General features: G+C 40.0%; 1 protein-coding gene and 1 long non-coding RNA gene across 3 annotated transcripts; one reads left to right on the top strand and one right to left on the bottom strand.

Moving 5' to 3' along the window:
• Positions 1 to 1,244: 1,244 nt before the first annotated feature.
• On the bottom strand, positions 1,245 to 4,673 carry gdf10a (growth differentiation factor 10a). The gene is made up of 3 exons (XM_076975085.1): positions 4,442 to 4,673; positions 2,923 to 3,824; positions 1,245 to 2,491 (listed from the first exon to the last, which is right to left on the bottom strand). The coding sequence occupies exons 1-3, from the start codon at positions 4,671 to 4,673 to the stop codon at positions 2,300 to 2,302; spliced, it is 1,326 nt and encodes a 441-aa protein (XP_076831200.1). The 3' UTR covers positions 1,245 to 2,299.
• LOC143476746 (uncharacterized) lies at positions 3,058 to 14,000 on the top strand. 2 transcript variants are annotated; one of them, XR_013121379.1, is made up of 7 exons: positions 3,058 to 3,189; positions 3,609 to 5,090; positions 5,690 to 5,830; positions 7,282 to 7,364; positions 7,765 to 7,823; positions 8,651 to 8,922; positions 9,047 to 14,000. It is a non-coding gene; the product is annotated as an uncharacterized LOC143476746 (long non-coding RNA). The 2 variants fall into 2 exon arrangements; XR_013121378.1 differs by lacking the exon at positions 9,047 to 14,000 and having other exon boundaries at positions 8,651 to 9,036.
• Positions 14,001 to 14,889: the final 889 nt, after the last annotated feature.

The following is a 14,889-nucleotide window of genomic DNA, read 5'->3' as shown; positions in this document are numbered from 1 at the left end:
GAGGAAGTTCATGGGAAAGTCAGAATATCAAAGTTATTCATGCTGCCATGGTGCCTTTACATTTTGTGAGAAAATTTAACAATCAAACAAATTGCATAATATTGCATTGAGACCTGACTTCAGTAGATTTTAATGAGCTGAGAAAAGCAGTTTTCCAATGTATATACGAAAAAAATTCCATCAATAAGGGATTCCATCCGTTTAGGCATTAACTGGTTTGATCTCAGTTGAAAAGCTAAACGCTGTGTGCTTAGAAACTATTTGGTATTTGCATAGTGATAAAATCTCTAGTGTCCTGCAGTTGAGATGAATTCTATCAAAATGCTTCCCAGAAGTATTGACTGGCAATTCCATCTTAGAGATCATGTCTAGTTTTGCCACTGCTTGTAAATAGTGAGTAGTTTTTCCTAAGATGAAAAGTAGTGGGACTAAGAAGAAAATGAACCTACACGCAATAATGCATGTATCTTTGCCTCTTTTCCTTTTCATGTGATCATTGAAAGATTGAATTATTTCAATTTTGCTATATTAATGAAATATAATAAGTGTGAAGGTTAAGAAATAGATTCATGCTGTCAATATGTTATCACCCGTGTCTGAAAAAAACTCCTCACTCCTCTGATTAACAGTGTGAAGCCATTTTAACTGCAACCAGCACCTTGAGCTAAGCCTGCTGCAGTCATAAAACCAGACACAAAACTTAAAACATCTCTCATAAAATCCCATTATTTAAGTGTTGTTTAACATGTATATTTAAATTATGAATTAACTGATTTTGAAATCAACTGGCTTAGAAAAATACACCAGCAAGCCTTCTAGTGGAAAACCTCAGAGCTTAACATGACATGTTCAAATGGCATCTCGTTTTTTATACCTCAAACAAATCCAAACTATTCAACAGTAACTTTTCTGTTTGCCTGTCAGTGGCATATCTTCAGCCAAATAGTGTTTGAGTGACATCATCTGTTGGGGAAAATGTTAACATACTGTTCTTGGAGCCTTGAAGCTCTTGAAGTGGTTGTGGATTTGGGATGGGGAGACGAGACCCACCTGTACGTTTCTTTGATGTTGAAGTGGAGAATGATACTTTCACAGAGCAGTAAATGTTTTCCCTCAGTACTTTAGTGATCCTTCAAAGAAAGGCTTTGAAACCTTGTTTAGAACAAAGCAGGACAGTATGCTAATACACAAGCAAGGCTCTGAGGAATGCAATTTTGATATAAGCATATATTTTTATTCTACATTTTACTATACATATGGCTAATTTCAATTCATAATTTAAAACGTACAAAAATACAGCATCATCTAAATATATCATAATGTATCAACACATTTTACTTACAGGCACATTCATTCAAAATATTTCAGAAGAACTTATTAAATACTATTATGTAGAAATTAATAGGAGATAATAGCACATTCACCTCATTATTCACTATTGGGCTTTTCAACTCTTGTATTATGTATCTAAGAGCAACACAAACTATCAGAAGATGTAGAAACATCCAGATTCTTTGTGACACACAACCACTTTGAAACAGTTCAAATGTAACTTTTCAGTACTAGTGGACAAGAATTAGTTCAATGCTTAGCAAAACCTTTTAGTAGTATTGAGACTGGATCACAAAGTAATATTTTTCTGCTCATGCTATCTTATACATTCCTGACATGAAAACTCAGTTAGTTCAGATACTTGTATGTATTCAGATTTTATACACTATGTAAAGTAACTCAAATATCAAGCATTTAAATTTCTTTAAACTATTGTGAAACCTGTAGCATTAAGAGTGCTATAACCTACTGTTGACATAGCAACATTTAAATAACCTCTGCCTACACCATTACATTTTCACACCATAATTCCACAAGCTTTTTACTGGTATATAAATGATAGATAGCATAATCCAAAACTCATAATTATGACCAAAGGAGCATCTCAAAAATAATGACGACGTTGTATACACAAAGAAAGCAGCAATACAAAATCTGATGAACATCCAAACCACGTTGTCAATACATTTAACACGTGGGATTTTTCTCAAAGAAACGTGCCCACCAAAAATAAAATACAGGTCACAGATAAAAAGAAAAACTTGATTTGTAAAAGTGGAGGTCACAATGAACAGTGTACATGGAGGGTGTGTAACCCTCAAGAACGCAACTTTGTAATGTTGTAATCTGCATTGTACAATAGGTGTGAACTACAGGCACTATACCTGTTCACAGCGGTTTCACTGTGCTGAAACCACATTGCCTGGCTGTCTTTCCATATCTGCGACAATATTAGTCACCATAGAATCTACCGACAGGCACATGACTCGACAGACATGTTGGGGTAGATCTTTAATACAATGTTTTTGGACTCATCCAGGAACATTACAGTGAGAGAGTTCATTTTCTCAGGTACACAGCATGGCTCTGGGATACCCGGAATGATGCCCACTGTCTTCACTATGCTCTGGATCGTTGCATGGTTGGAAGGGCGAACAATCTAAAGGGGAAAAAAACCAACATTTAGACTGCAGAAAGACTGAAAGTGAAGTTATGCAATATTTTAATAATATTATACCTAAATTAAAGCAAAATTAATTTGGCCTTTTTTTGTGAGTAGGAGGGGTTGTACATCACCCCCTATTCTGACAAATTCCACAACTGGTTTATTTCAAACAGGGGAAAGAAAGAAAATGTGTTCCAAAAACACCCCCTCGCCTATTAAACTTAACATTATGTGAATGTAATTACACATAAAGCTTGTGTGCTTCAGTTATGCTGGAACTGAAAACCCTCTGAAGGGATTCTTTGTTCAGACACTCTGGCTAGCAGTGACTTTCTAAATCATTTTTAAATATTTCAACATGTCTGAACTATTCACTCTAACATATGTGAGCTCCTAGTGTCCAGTGTGTTGTTGGATGTTCTGACCTTAGGTATGGGGAATTCACACGTTCCTGCGCAGTAGTAAGCGTCAAAGGACTTAGGGGACAAGATCCATTCGCTCCAGCCAATGTCTGCGAAGTCCACCTTGAGGTGCCTCCTGGAGCAGCTGCGAGGTTCTCTCCACTGTCTCCTCCGTGCTTTCTTCATGGTTTTCTCATCAAAGCTGAGGACCTGAGACGTGCTCGGTTCGTCAGCGTGCTCCTGGCCTTTTTTTCGCCGCTCCTTTCTGGAGGACTTTGGCTTCAGCACCATGTAAGTGCTTTCCCACATATCGTGCTGCTTAAAGTCGTTGTATTCCACCTCTGGGAGTTCGTTGTTCTGGATGGGGTCAGCAAAATACAAGTCCCGCTTGACGCGCATGTCAGGTGAGGAGTTTGGAGACTGAGTAGTCTGCTCCTCTGAAGGGGAGGGGTCGTACCTCTGTAAACCCAAGGCTATGCTGTTGGGCTCTGATATGGCCAGGTCATTGGCATATACAAGTATGTACGGCAGGGTAGATGCTGAAAGCTGGTCCTGATACCTCTGATACTTTTCTCCATAGTCAAACTCCAGTGTTATCACAAAATGTTTCCTATGCCTTGCCTCTTTTATAATATGCGATATATCCTTGGTTTGCCATATCCCCCGTCTGTGTGGATATATGGTGATGTTTCCAAGATTTAACCCCACAGGAGAAGCCGCAGAAGGGCTTCGGAAAAGGAGGCGAAACGAGGGCATGTGGTGAAGGCTCTGCATGCGACAGGAAGGGTTCTTGAGGCGCTTGCAGAACCAGGACCTCTGACGTGGACGTTTGTCGAAGAAGAAGTGAAGTGTGGTAGCAAGAATCACCTCAGAGTCTTGGAGAGAACTGAGATTGAGCTGGTACAGAACTCTTTGCTCTATGCTTTCTGTAGGGAAATAGACAGAAATGTCTAAGTTACATATTCATTATGAAAATTGACTTGTTCAACAAGCTTATTGTTCAGTGTGCAGGTTACAAAGAAAGCACAAAGAACTGGGATAATGTAATATTTCTCAGCGGCTAATAGCATAAGGACATGATCATTTAAGCTTCCTCGTGAAACCACTTAGAAGATCAAAATACGTAATCTCTCTCAAGTTGAGTCTTTCACAGACTCAGATCTAATACCTAAAATATTGTCAGTTAAAGACTTTACTTTCTGAAACAACAATGAATGAATGAATGAAGTGAAATGAAAGAATGAATGAATGCAAATCGAATGTTTTTGTGATCCAGGTGTATCGTATAATTTTCAATCTATAGGCCTACATAAAAAGTACATACAGAGATAATGCGTATTTTTTGGTCAATGTCTAGTTAAAATCAGTGTTTCCAGTCTCTGAGACCACAGCTGATAAAAGGGGGAAGCGTTATCGCCTTATGAACAGTTGTCTGGACTATAGCCTCTGAAATCTTTAAACACTGTCGCACACATTTGCCACGGTAAAGTGTCTGCAGGGAAGTGATCAAACATCAAAAGCTATGATACATTAACCAACTCACCAGGCTTCGCTTGAAAACTCCTCACGGTGTTCTCATCTTTAGATCCACGGAGTTCTCTGCTGTATGTGTGGTAGAGCTTCAACATGTGCTGGGAAACGTGCGCTGCGCTGTCACCGAGCGCAGGCGGCATGTCCACAACACTGTGGCTCACATCTGACTCCGACGCTGCCCCGCCAACAGAACTGATCCAGAAAGTTAGCAGATGCACCAGAAAGACGTGTTTAAACGCCATATTAAAGATTTTTAAAAAAGCAAGTGTAAGATTGAGCGGAATTTGCGATAGCAAGCTGCGCGTAAATGGGTTTTGTCCTATGCGGACAGCCCGTGCGTAGACAGCATCGCCGAAAAACAAAAATATATATATTCCGTATATATTTTCCGTTTGATGTTGTTTCTTTCTTTCAGCAACTTGCTAAAGTAACGAAAAAAGTAAAGTCTGATATTCAGCAACTCCAATACCTTAGTTAACCTGTTGAATATCCACTTATTTCTTCTGAGCGCCACAAAACATGGGACAAAGCCATATGGTGAGTGAGACGCTGACGCGCTGCGCCACCAGCCAACAGGAGCTGTGAGCTGCAGTGGGCTTCACCTCTCCAGCAGCTCAGCGTGCAACCATCAGGAAACTTGTGAAACCTCAGGGATGGCGGTGAGCTCTGCACATGTCCCTCAAACCACCATACGTTGCTTAAATAGATTGGTAGAATATGGCTCTATCTGTCACTGAATTAGTGATATGGCAACATTTTACAAAGTGTTTTTTGTAGCGTTCTTTTTGTTTAATTGCAGTGAGATGTTACATACAGCGAGGCATTTGGCTTGAGATGTTTTAAGTTCTCTTTGTTTGTTTTTATCAATGGCATTCAGTACATGAAACCCACCAGGAATGATTCGATCACCTCTGGTTTTAACTATCCATATGTCCATCCATCCATCCATCCATCCATTTTGTGTTTATTTATTTATTTGTTTATTTGCCATGTGTGAACTTCCATGCCCACAATGCATTTCTGTGACTGCCGTTCTGTGAGGAGCTGTTAAGAGTCTGGCTGTTTCAGTGGTGGCACACCATTAAACACCTCCTCTGGCCTTTGGGGACCCCACTAGAGACTCCCTTTCATTTCACACATGAATGTGCCTTAAATCTGCATTAAAGCCCCAGAGCCCACTAGGACACTGTTACTGAGTGAATCAGAGAATAAATCACGAAGGAGAGAGCTAACACTCCCTTGCTATATTTCCCCTCAGTTTTTTATTGCCGGACTGTGGCGAGGGCTGGGTCACCAAGCTTCAGAACGCCGCACCTCTTTTACACTTGAAGAAAAGAGACTACAGGGGTGAAGGAATCCAAATTAACTCTGGGTCGCTGAAGACCGTCGTTTCTTGGAGGTAACCATTCACTGGCATCTTTGTTGGTACCTATGAAAGTGTTGGCCCATTTTGGCATGTTGTTTTTTTTCTAACTTGTGTGAATGGCTTCTTAATTATGTATCTTGCCAAGAAATAATGGTAATAAATAGCAAAAGTTCCTGGCTAAGAAGACCAACTCTGTGGGGCTCATGCTTTCAGTATGTTTACCCCTTATTACCAAACAGCTAGTGGCCTCATGGGCTTGTAAACTGCTATTATTTCTATTTAAACACTGCCCTCCCATCCGTTTATGGAGTTTATGTATAAAATCCACAAATCTGTTAGTGGTCAGGAAGCACTGAAGATGGGGAATCTAAGGAATGAAGGTTGTGTATTATATTTATGTTTATAAAATATGTTTATATTTAAACATTTCTTTCTGCATGTTTTCTGGACATACAACAATATGCACTGATTTATGCTTTACTATTTATCAGTTTGATGCACTTAATTAGATGTTAATGTTGTTTGAATTACAGCATACATCTCACAGAAACTGATTTAAAGCTTAGTCACTCACTTATTTAAAACTTTTACAATGTCTTCATTAGACAGAACATTTTCTATGAAATACAGTAGCTCTCATAACTTATTGTTTCATTATTTTACTCATGGCATTTTCAACTTCTTTACTGAAAGCTTTTCCCATGACCGTCAAATATTTTTTTTACTGAGTTTGTCAGTAGTGTTGTAGCTGATCACCAAACGATTAAAACGACCGCCATCTTCTATGATGTGTTCGTTGGGGATAATGACATGTTTCCAAGTTTCACTGTGAGCACGGCACTGATGCAAATCTATATTAAACATCCGTCTGTAACTGTCAGCAACTGCAAGCCATTTGTGAAAGGGAGCAAGTCAATTACTGGCTGTCTTTTGTTTGTATTTGTTCTTCCCAGTTTGTGTTGGCTATATGGCAATGAGAGGGAAACACAATTAGCCCTGTGGTGCTTTGCTCTGTCGGGCTGTTCATCAATCACTTCATGCATACTCCAAATGCTTGGACTCTCACACCATCACACAATCAATGGAATATTTCAGACATTTAGGACATTATAATAAATGTGTTCACCATTCTTCTCATCCTCCCTATAGTCTATTTTAGCCTGAGTCTCAGACAGATAATGTTTTAGAGAGTTCTAGTGTGTTCTGGTGTGTTTTAGAGTTCTAGTATGTTTTAGTGTGTTTTAGTGTGTTCTAGTGTGTTTTGGTGAGTTCTAGTGTGTTCTAGTGTGTTGTAGAGTTTTAGTGTGTGTATTACAACAGTGTTTTCTCTCTCTTTGTCCCCCATGACACAGAACAAAAACAGGCCAGTTTCTGTACAACACACACATAGAAATTTGATCCAGAAAGTGTCTGCATGTCAGTGATGTGCCCATGGTCCTGGGGAGAGTTCCGTTAACATAGACGCTTCCCTCCTGTCTGTCCAGTTCAGGCCAGTGTCTCAGCAGAGGGGATGAGCTCATTTGGCTGTGTGGGGACATGCAGTGTGCCCCATTATCTTGGACCAGAGGTAATAAAACTCTCTGATGCTGTCCAGCCTGCACAGACCCACTGCTGCGGCTGCTTTGTGGCTAACATGATTTTAGCCCTCACTACTGGGATTGCTGGGCTTCCTGGCTTTGATCTTTGGCTTCCTGTCAATCAGAATTAGTTATCCTTCAATACTGACCCCTCCTTTCTTAGTGTAGAGTTTAGTCTAGGAACAAACCCTGCTTTGTGCATGCTAAATGCTTTCATGAAAGAAGACGCACCATGAGGTTATTTCTCGATTGCCATATGCTAGCTTTGCTCATCTCTCAGCTAAACTTTTCAGGGATCAGGGATACGTGATGCGTATCTATGAATCTTACTTTGTGTATTGTTGATTGTAGGTTGGATTGCTAGTACATGGATACTTTTTTTCTTGGCAGGAAAAAAGTTGGGGTCTTGGATGACGATGCGTGTGTGACAGGTTGACATGCTGAATAAGGTAAATGACAGCTGCGTCGTCTTGCCACTGACCCTAGCCACCACTTGGCAGGGAGCTTCAGACAAAAGGCATATTTATGCGTCCATCATGTAATTCATGGCTCTAAATTCAGACAGTGTTGGAGGTAAACCAATTAGATTGATTTTCCTAGAGGAAAAGTTTAATGAATGGCTTAGCCAAATTCTTATATGCCTTTCATTTGAATTTAGACAGAAAGAGATCTCTTTCTGAGATCTCAGCTTAATTTAGGCCTATAATTCTCAACAAGAACATGTTGAGGAAATTACTTCACTAAATATTTTTACTTAAATGTTTCCCAGGAAAAGAGAAAAACTGCTGTTTTTAAATGAATTAGTTTGAGCTTGAATATTGTTCTTCCTCTTGACTTTTCCAAGTTCCAGAAATGATGTCACTGTTCCTCAGTTCTGTACTTTAATCTGTTATTTTGTCTACATCAAGTGTTGGTGTGTTTCACTAGCATTCATTACAGGGACAAGTTTAAATACTTTTGCTAAACATGCACTTCTTAGAGTTCATTGAGGAGTGGGTCTCACCCTGGTTGCTAAAGACCATTCAATCATAAAGACATTTGATACCATGTCTCAACTGTTTTAGCTGAAGCCCATTAATTTCAGAACAAGTCTTGCAAAAGGGAGTTAAGTGGATCTGGTAATGATTACAACATAAAGGATTTTGGTAGGCAGGGCAGGCCCAAAAATAATTGGATAGTGGTGCAGTTGTAGTTGCTTTTGATTTTGTACTAAAGTGAATTTAAAAACGAGATAATGGCTGAGTTTAAGGTCCCGATGGTCCCGCTTATGTTTCAGGAAGATGGAGCTCAGATGCTGGCCGCAAAGAGGGAGCAAATGGCGAGTGAAAGTTTGGAGGATCTTTATTCTCCATAGCAGCTCAAGTTGAGCCAACTGGCTGACAGTGCAGTGGTATAGCTCAGTGTGCGGAGAAAAGCTGGAGATGAAGGAATTCGAGATCAGATCCAGGCGACGACTCCAGGCCCAGGACGCTTGGCAACACGCACCACTGAGAGCAGATACTTGTGGGCTTAAATAATAGGGGAACAAAACAGGGCGACTTGGAACAGGTGTGTGCGGTGACATAATACGTGGGACAGGTGGTGCAGCTAAATGGAAAATTAATAGAATTGTACACGATAAATATCATGTTTGGTAGCTGGCACCATATACTTTTTTTTTTTTTTTTTGCAGTTTGTGACTTCCTGTGACAAGAACAGCAGCATAGACGTGACCTTCTGTCCTGCCATGGACGGTTCCTTATCACAGGGGCTTTTTTCCCTCATGCCTTGTGTTCAGTAAGTGAAAGGCATGTTCAGTGGTACACATGTCAGGTGATTGACTCGGCCCTAAAAAGGCTTGTATTTACTTATGCAGATGGCATTGTTCTGCTGCAAGGTATTGTGTCACCCATTATGCTCGGAGACATTTGGAGGGATCAACACATTTGACATGCTTGTATGTTGGACAAGCCTGTTCCACAGGCGGAGACACGTACCCACTTTACCTTCTCTCACGGCTGGAGAGGAGAGTTTGGGTTATGCACAGTTCCTTTTTGCTGTGTTACTCTGCTTTTTTAGCAAACTGTAACCATGCTTTTCTGTTCTTGAGGGTTAGCAGTAGATTTCATCATGTGGTAAAGCCTACGAGGTCACGATAATGTATTGTTCTCTTTATGATAATCTGTGGGACATCTGTTCAGTTGCTTGGATAATGGTTTCAATCTGTTCAAAGGTTTTTTTTTTTCTGATTGAATGTATTCTCGGGTCATCCATTACTGTGGTGTTCTGCGGTCTGATAGGTTGTTTGCTATTGCTAAAGTCACTGGTCATTTCTTGCTTCCTAACATTGTATCAAACAGATACACCAAATGTGTGTGTCTGTGGTTTTTCAGCCTCATATTAGTCTGGTGGATACTCACATGGGTACTTCCTCCGTCGTCATGCTGAGAGACAACAGCAACAAACTCCAGATGCAAATTCCACATCTAGAATCAACATTATACCTCTTGCTTGCCTGCACTGGATGATGTAATGAAACACAGCTGGACATAAAACAATGATTTGTCCAATTACTGTCCCATGATTGGTCCCTGTTGACATATGGTATATCTATACTTCAAGTGCTGAAGAAACCTAACAGTGAATCTCCACATACTGAAAGTTGATTTGGTACTTTCAGCTTGTGGGATTTTTTTTTCTTTTTTCAATAATGGTGAAAAATGTGCAAATGAGGTTTATTACCCATTTAACAAAAACCAAAATGATGATTTCACATGTTTAATTAAATAGACATTAAACCTTACTTAAACATACTTTTACTTACCTAATATTGATGAAGCTACAGAAGTGCAAATAATTGTAAAAGTAAAAGTGTTAAAAAGGTGAACTGACTCCACTGCTCCAAAATAGCTTTCACAATCGTTCCATTAGTTTTAATTGTGGAGCAGATACAATGGATATGATATTTTTAAAAATGTATTTTCTTTTCAAACTACAGGTTCCAGAATTCCTGAAATGTTATTGTGGCTTTTTTAATGTTCTCCTATTACTGTAAATCTTCAAATACACTTCAAGAGACAAAGCCACAAGTCCCCTATTTAAAGAGTGCAGCCTGTAATCTTCATGCATAAAGCAATGTAAATACACCACTTCCTCATAAAGACAGCTTAATTTTCAGTATGTGATTACTGGGGAAATAGATCTACTTTTAATAATTACTTTAAACTATTTTTCTCCTATAGATTTTGTTCAGAAGTGGTTCTCGCCACTGCCATATGTGCAGACGCATAGAATGAAGGCATGTCTTGCTTTCACGTCTGAAATACCAAGCGAGGCCTTTTTCTGGAGGACAAGTGAAGGAGTTATCTGTAGAATCTGAAGCAGATAAGAAGGCCCCACTGAACCGTGTTTTTGAGAAAGTTACTGTGAGTTATTTTTCAGTATCATCATTCTGGATGATCATCGTGCTGCTTACCACTAGCGATGAGATCTGGAATTTAGTAAACAAGCAACAGCAGAAGGTGCCACCTAAAATTTCTCCTCCCTTGAAAGTGACATTATAGCAAATTTGAAAATGACATGATAACCTATTTTTAATTTACGTACCTTTCCAGTGACCTAGTAAACAAACCACCAAAAGAACACTTTGCTATCCATCATTTTAACTTGCCCTTCCAAAACAGCATTCTCATGCAATATATCACAAAAGCCATCTGATCGTACTTGGTGTAGACCAAGACAAGTTCACTAACCAGTCCAACTTCAAATGTCTAGACACAGTCAACATGTTTCCTTACCTGTCTGTATTTAAGTGGGGCTGTTTGAAACACTACCCAATAAAAATATATAAACTGCATAGGTTACAGAGAGGGGAAGGAAGCTTGCTGCAACCTTTGGGTATTCAGACTCCCTCTGGCCATAGAATAGAGCCACAACTGTAGATACATTTGAGATGTGCTTCCATGGGATTTCTGGAGTAAGCTACACCACTGACCAATCCCATTTTTGAATTTTTTATATTTCTAATAAAAACAGTGTTTGTTATCACATTCTGTGACACTGCGTAGTTGAGAAAGGTTATGTGCCACTATCTTGTAATTTAGGGTGCTAACGTTGCATCAGGCGTCTTGCTATCAGTCAAATCTAGTGGTCTCTGGTGAACCCAGGCACAGTTATGTTGACGACCCCCTCCCCAATAAAATGAAAATAACAGACTGGCGAAGGAGGATTCATTTGTTTCAATAGAGGAAGTGAATGAAAGCCCTCTTGGTTCCTAATGAATGTGCAGACATGTGATACTGGTTCTTTTTCTGAGGAAGTTGAGGTTGAGAGTTCAGGTGCATAGGGGAGCAGACCTCAGTCTCACAAGGCGCGGTTATTGTATTGAGGATGTTATTGAGCATTCGAAGTATGGGTCACAGGGGCACTTTGGGGTTCCACTTTTTAGAATAAGTACCGGCTATTAATGTCCAAAAACAGGGTGTCGGCTCTTTTTGCTTCTTTCAACCAGTATTGTGTTGAATTTTTGTGAACATGTGACACCACTTTATTCTTGTGATCTTATCTCACTTCACAGAAAAAGGTAAAGATCCAAAGGTGAGCAGAAATTGCAAATCATTCTCTCTGACTCAGTTGAACTGTAGAGTTACAGTGTCAGTTACAGTACAGTTTGACAAGTCATTAGATTGTTATTGAGCAAATATGGTTAGTTCAGTGGGGAATCTGTTTTAAGTAATGCAAATTAGATGCAAAAAAACCCCAAAAATGCAGCCATTAGTCAGTTATCACCACCCTTACTCTAGAATTCCATTATCCAATAATGCTTCAGCAGAATCGGAACAATTAAAGGATTTAGCTTTCAGTCTGGTGAGCGTAATTTCCTGCTTCTAACTGCTGCTGGTGAAGCTAAAGGTCGTGGGCCTCTGGGACATGTTCAGGAAACAGCAGCTCACGGAATGGACTTTAATGGATAGAACCGTGTCCTTGTGAATGTAACATCAACACTGAGACTTTGGAGGTCGCCTTGTTGAATTTTCCTGTATGCAAATCCATAACATATACTGGTGAGCCAAAACTCGAGGATCACTTCTCTGGAGTGCTGCGTTTTCACACAGAGGAGGTGGGTGGGGGAATTGCTGCTGAAGACCCCAAAAACCAACGGCTCGAACCTCAGCCATGAGTCAAGAAGTGGCTCGTATTCCAAAGGGATGATGCTACCCATGAAATCAAGTCATTTTTATTTCTGAGCCGTTGAGAAACCCTTTCTCATCGCTAGGAAATGTAAGACTCATAGCCACTGAAAGACTCCTTTAAAACCAGACCACAAAAAATGATCAGCCATCACAGTTAATACAAAACAAAGCATTGATGGCTCGCCTCTGCATAGAGTGTCTATTGAGAGGAAAAACACATGCCAAAGGCTTTGGTGTCAGCAATGTAAATAGACATCACTTCTGCGGGAATATATCTGACCTCTGATGTTTATTTTCTGGGAACAGCCTCTTGTGCCAAGTGGTTTAACTTAAGCACACTTCAAAATGCCCTTTCAGTGAGAAGCTGTTGTCTAAAGCTATCACAAATCATTCTCAGGGATAATACAGAGAGCCTTTATTGTTTTAATGGTCTCTTTGGCCTTTGTCGACAGAGCTGGGACATAATTAAAGTGAAACATTACAGTGTCACAAACCAATTAAAAACCAAATAATAACATAGAATGTTGCAGGGCGGGTTTAAGGGCATTTTCCACGTATGCTGGAAAGGCTATTGGGGCAAGACAGGCCGTCACAGGAGCAATTGAAGTCAACCTTTGCTCAGTCTTTACCCCTCCATTAACACGAGGCCTCACTATACCCTCTGCCACCTGTATGAGTCGTGGTACAATACCTGATGCTATTTATTTTAATCTTTTGGTGGGGAGAGGGGGTTAAAAAAAAAACCCCAGCTATTTATTCAGACAAATTCTATGAAGGAAGAAAAATATTTGATTAGCTTAGTGGCGGGTAGTTGGTGGTGATCGTCTAGCCCGTGACGATCCAGAGGGGAACAGCAGGCCTTTGTTTGCAGACAGAATGACGCTCTCTATGGGGTCTCCACAGGATTCCAAACATCACAGACAGGGGAAAACTATACACTGGAATTCCTCTCCCTCTATGAATGTTTTATTAGCCATGTGAACAGGTCACAAAGTCACCCCCACCACCCAATCACACTCTCTGGCACAAGCCCGTGGTGCACGTCTGAGTCTGCCCTACAGACTGGATAAGCTCAAATATGGAGGGCAAGATGAAGACGGAACCAGTTTTATGGCTAAGAGAATTGCACGCCAGAGTTCTGCAAAAGCAGTCGATAATAGATTGCACATGTAAAAAGTTGCACACTGTAAAAAGTTCTTAACAATGAGGCAATGTTGATTATTCATAACTCCGAGTTATTGTCTTAGCTGTAACAGAAAGACAGGTTTCCTTTGGCTTGGCTTGGTAAAGTTTAAAATGCTATGAAAGAGAATACTTTTAAACTTAGCTAGAGAACTACATGTCTGGACTTTACAGTTGACTGGTTTTGGTTGAAAATGTTATCAAAAAATCTAACTTAAGTGTGATTTGAAAAGTGTGATTACTCAGTGTGATTAAAAAGTGTGATTATTTCTAAAAATCCAAGGATTTCCTTCAAGTCTTGAGGCGGAAATTATTTCAGCCTTGAGAACAGATGCTACATTGCTCTGTAGGACCAGTGCTGTATTAAAGCAGTTTATGTTGGCCTCATTCACAGATGAACATGCTTCGAGTGTTGAACAGAGTAAGAGATTATGGCTGTGATATTTTAGCTTGCAGCACAGTGCAGGTCCATGGTTCAGACCACCACGTTGCGGTCCTGAAGCCAGAGGCGGTGTGGGCCGGAAGCCCTTGTGAGGTGTTATACCAGAAGGTCTTCCAGAACCAGATCCCAACACCTTTGCTCAATAAACATACAGCCAAACAGTATACAAATCCCCTTCCACCACCTTCCGTAATGCTCCCCACAAAGAATACGACTGCTTGTTATAATTTACAAAATGTAAACAAACAAAAATGTAATAATACATTTTCTATATGATCGCTGTTTCACACTATTAGAGAAAGCTGAAAAAAAAAAACATAATAAAAAAAAAATTAGTAAAAAAATTTAAAAATTCTAAAGAAAAGGTCGATAGCATACAGGTATGGATTTGCTGCGTTTAGTGAGATGTCTGGAAGAGAGAGACAGGCCAGATCTACCCTGCTGTGGGGTTGTCAAGGCAAGAGGAGGAATTTGTCCAGGATTGCTTCATCAAGCTTTTGCGCAGACCTGGAACATGTCAGTGGCACCATTTGTACATGTTCCCTCTTCTATCTCCACTTAGTTGGTATAATAGAAAACATAATGTGCTTTTAATTCAATTATGTAAAATTACATAACATGTATTAATATACCGGTCTGTGGTGCTAGTGTCCTCAGTCTTTGATAGTGAGCTCTGTGCAAACTGAGCATAATCAGGGACAGCTGGTTTTGTCCTCTCAC

The sequence above is a fragment of the Brachyhypopomus gauderio genome, chromosome 15 (assembly GCF_052324685.1).
Source record: "Brachyhypopomus gauderio isolate BG-103 chromosome 15, BGAUD_0.2, whole genome shotgun sequence".
Lineage (NCBI taxonomy): Eukaryota > Metazoa > Chordata > Actinopteri > Gymnotiformes > Hypopomidae > Brachyhypopomus > Brachyhypopomus gauderio.
This window is presented reverse-complemented; position numbering and strand designations above follow the sequence as displayed.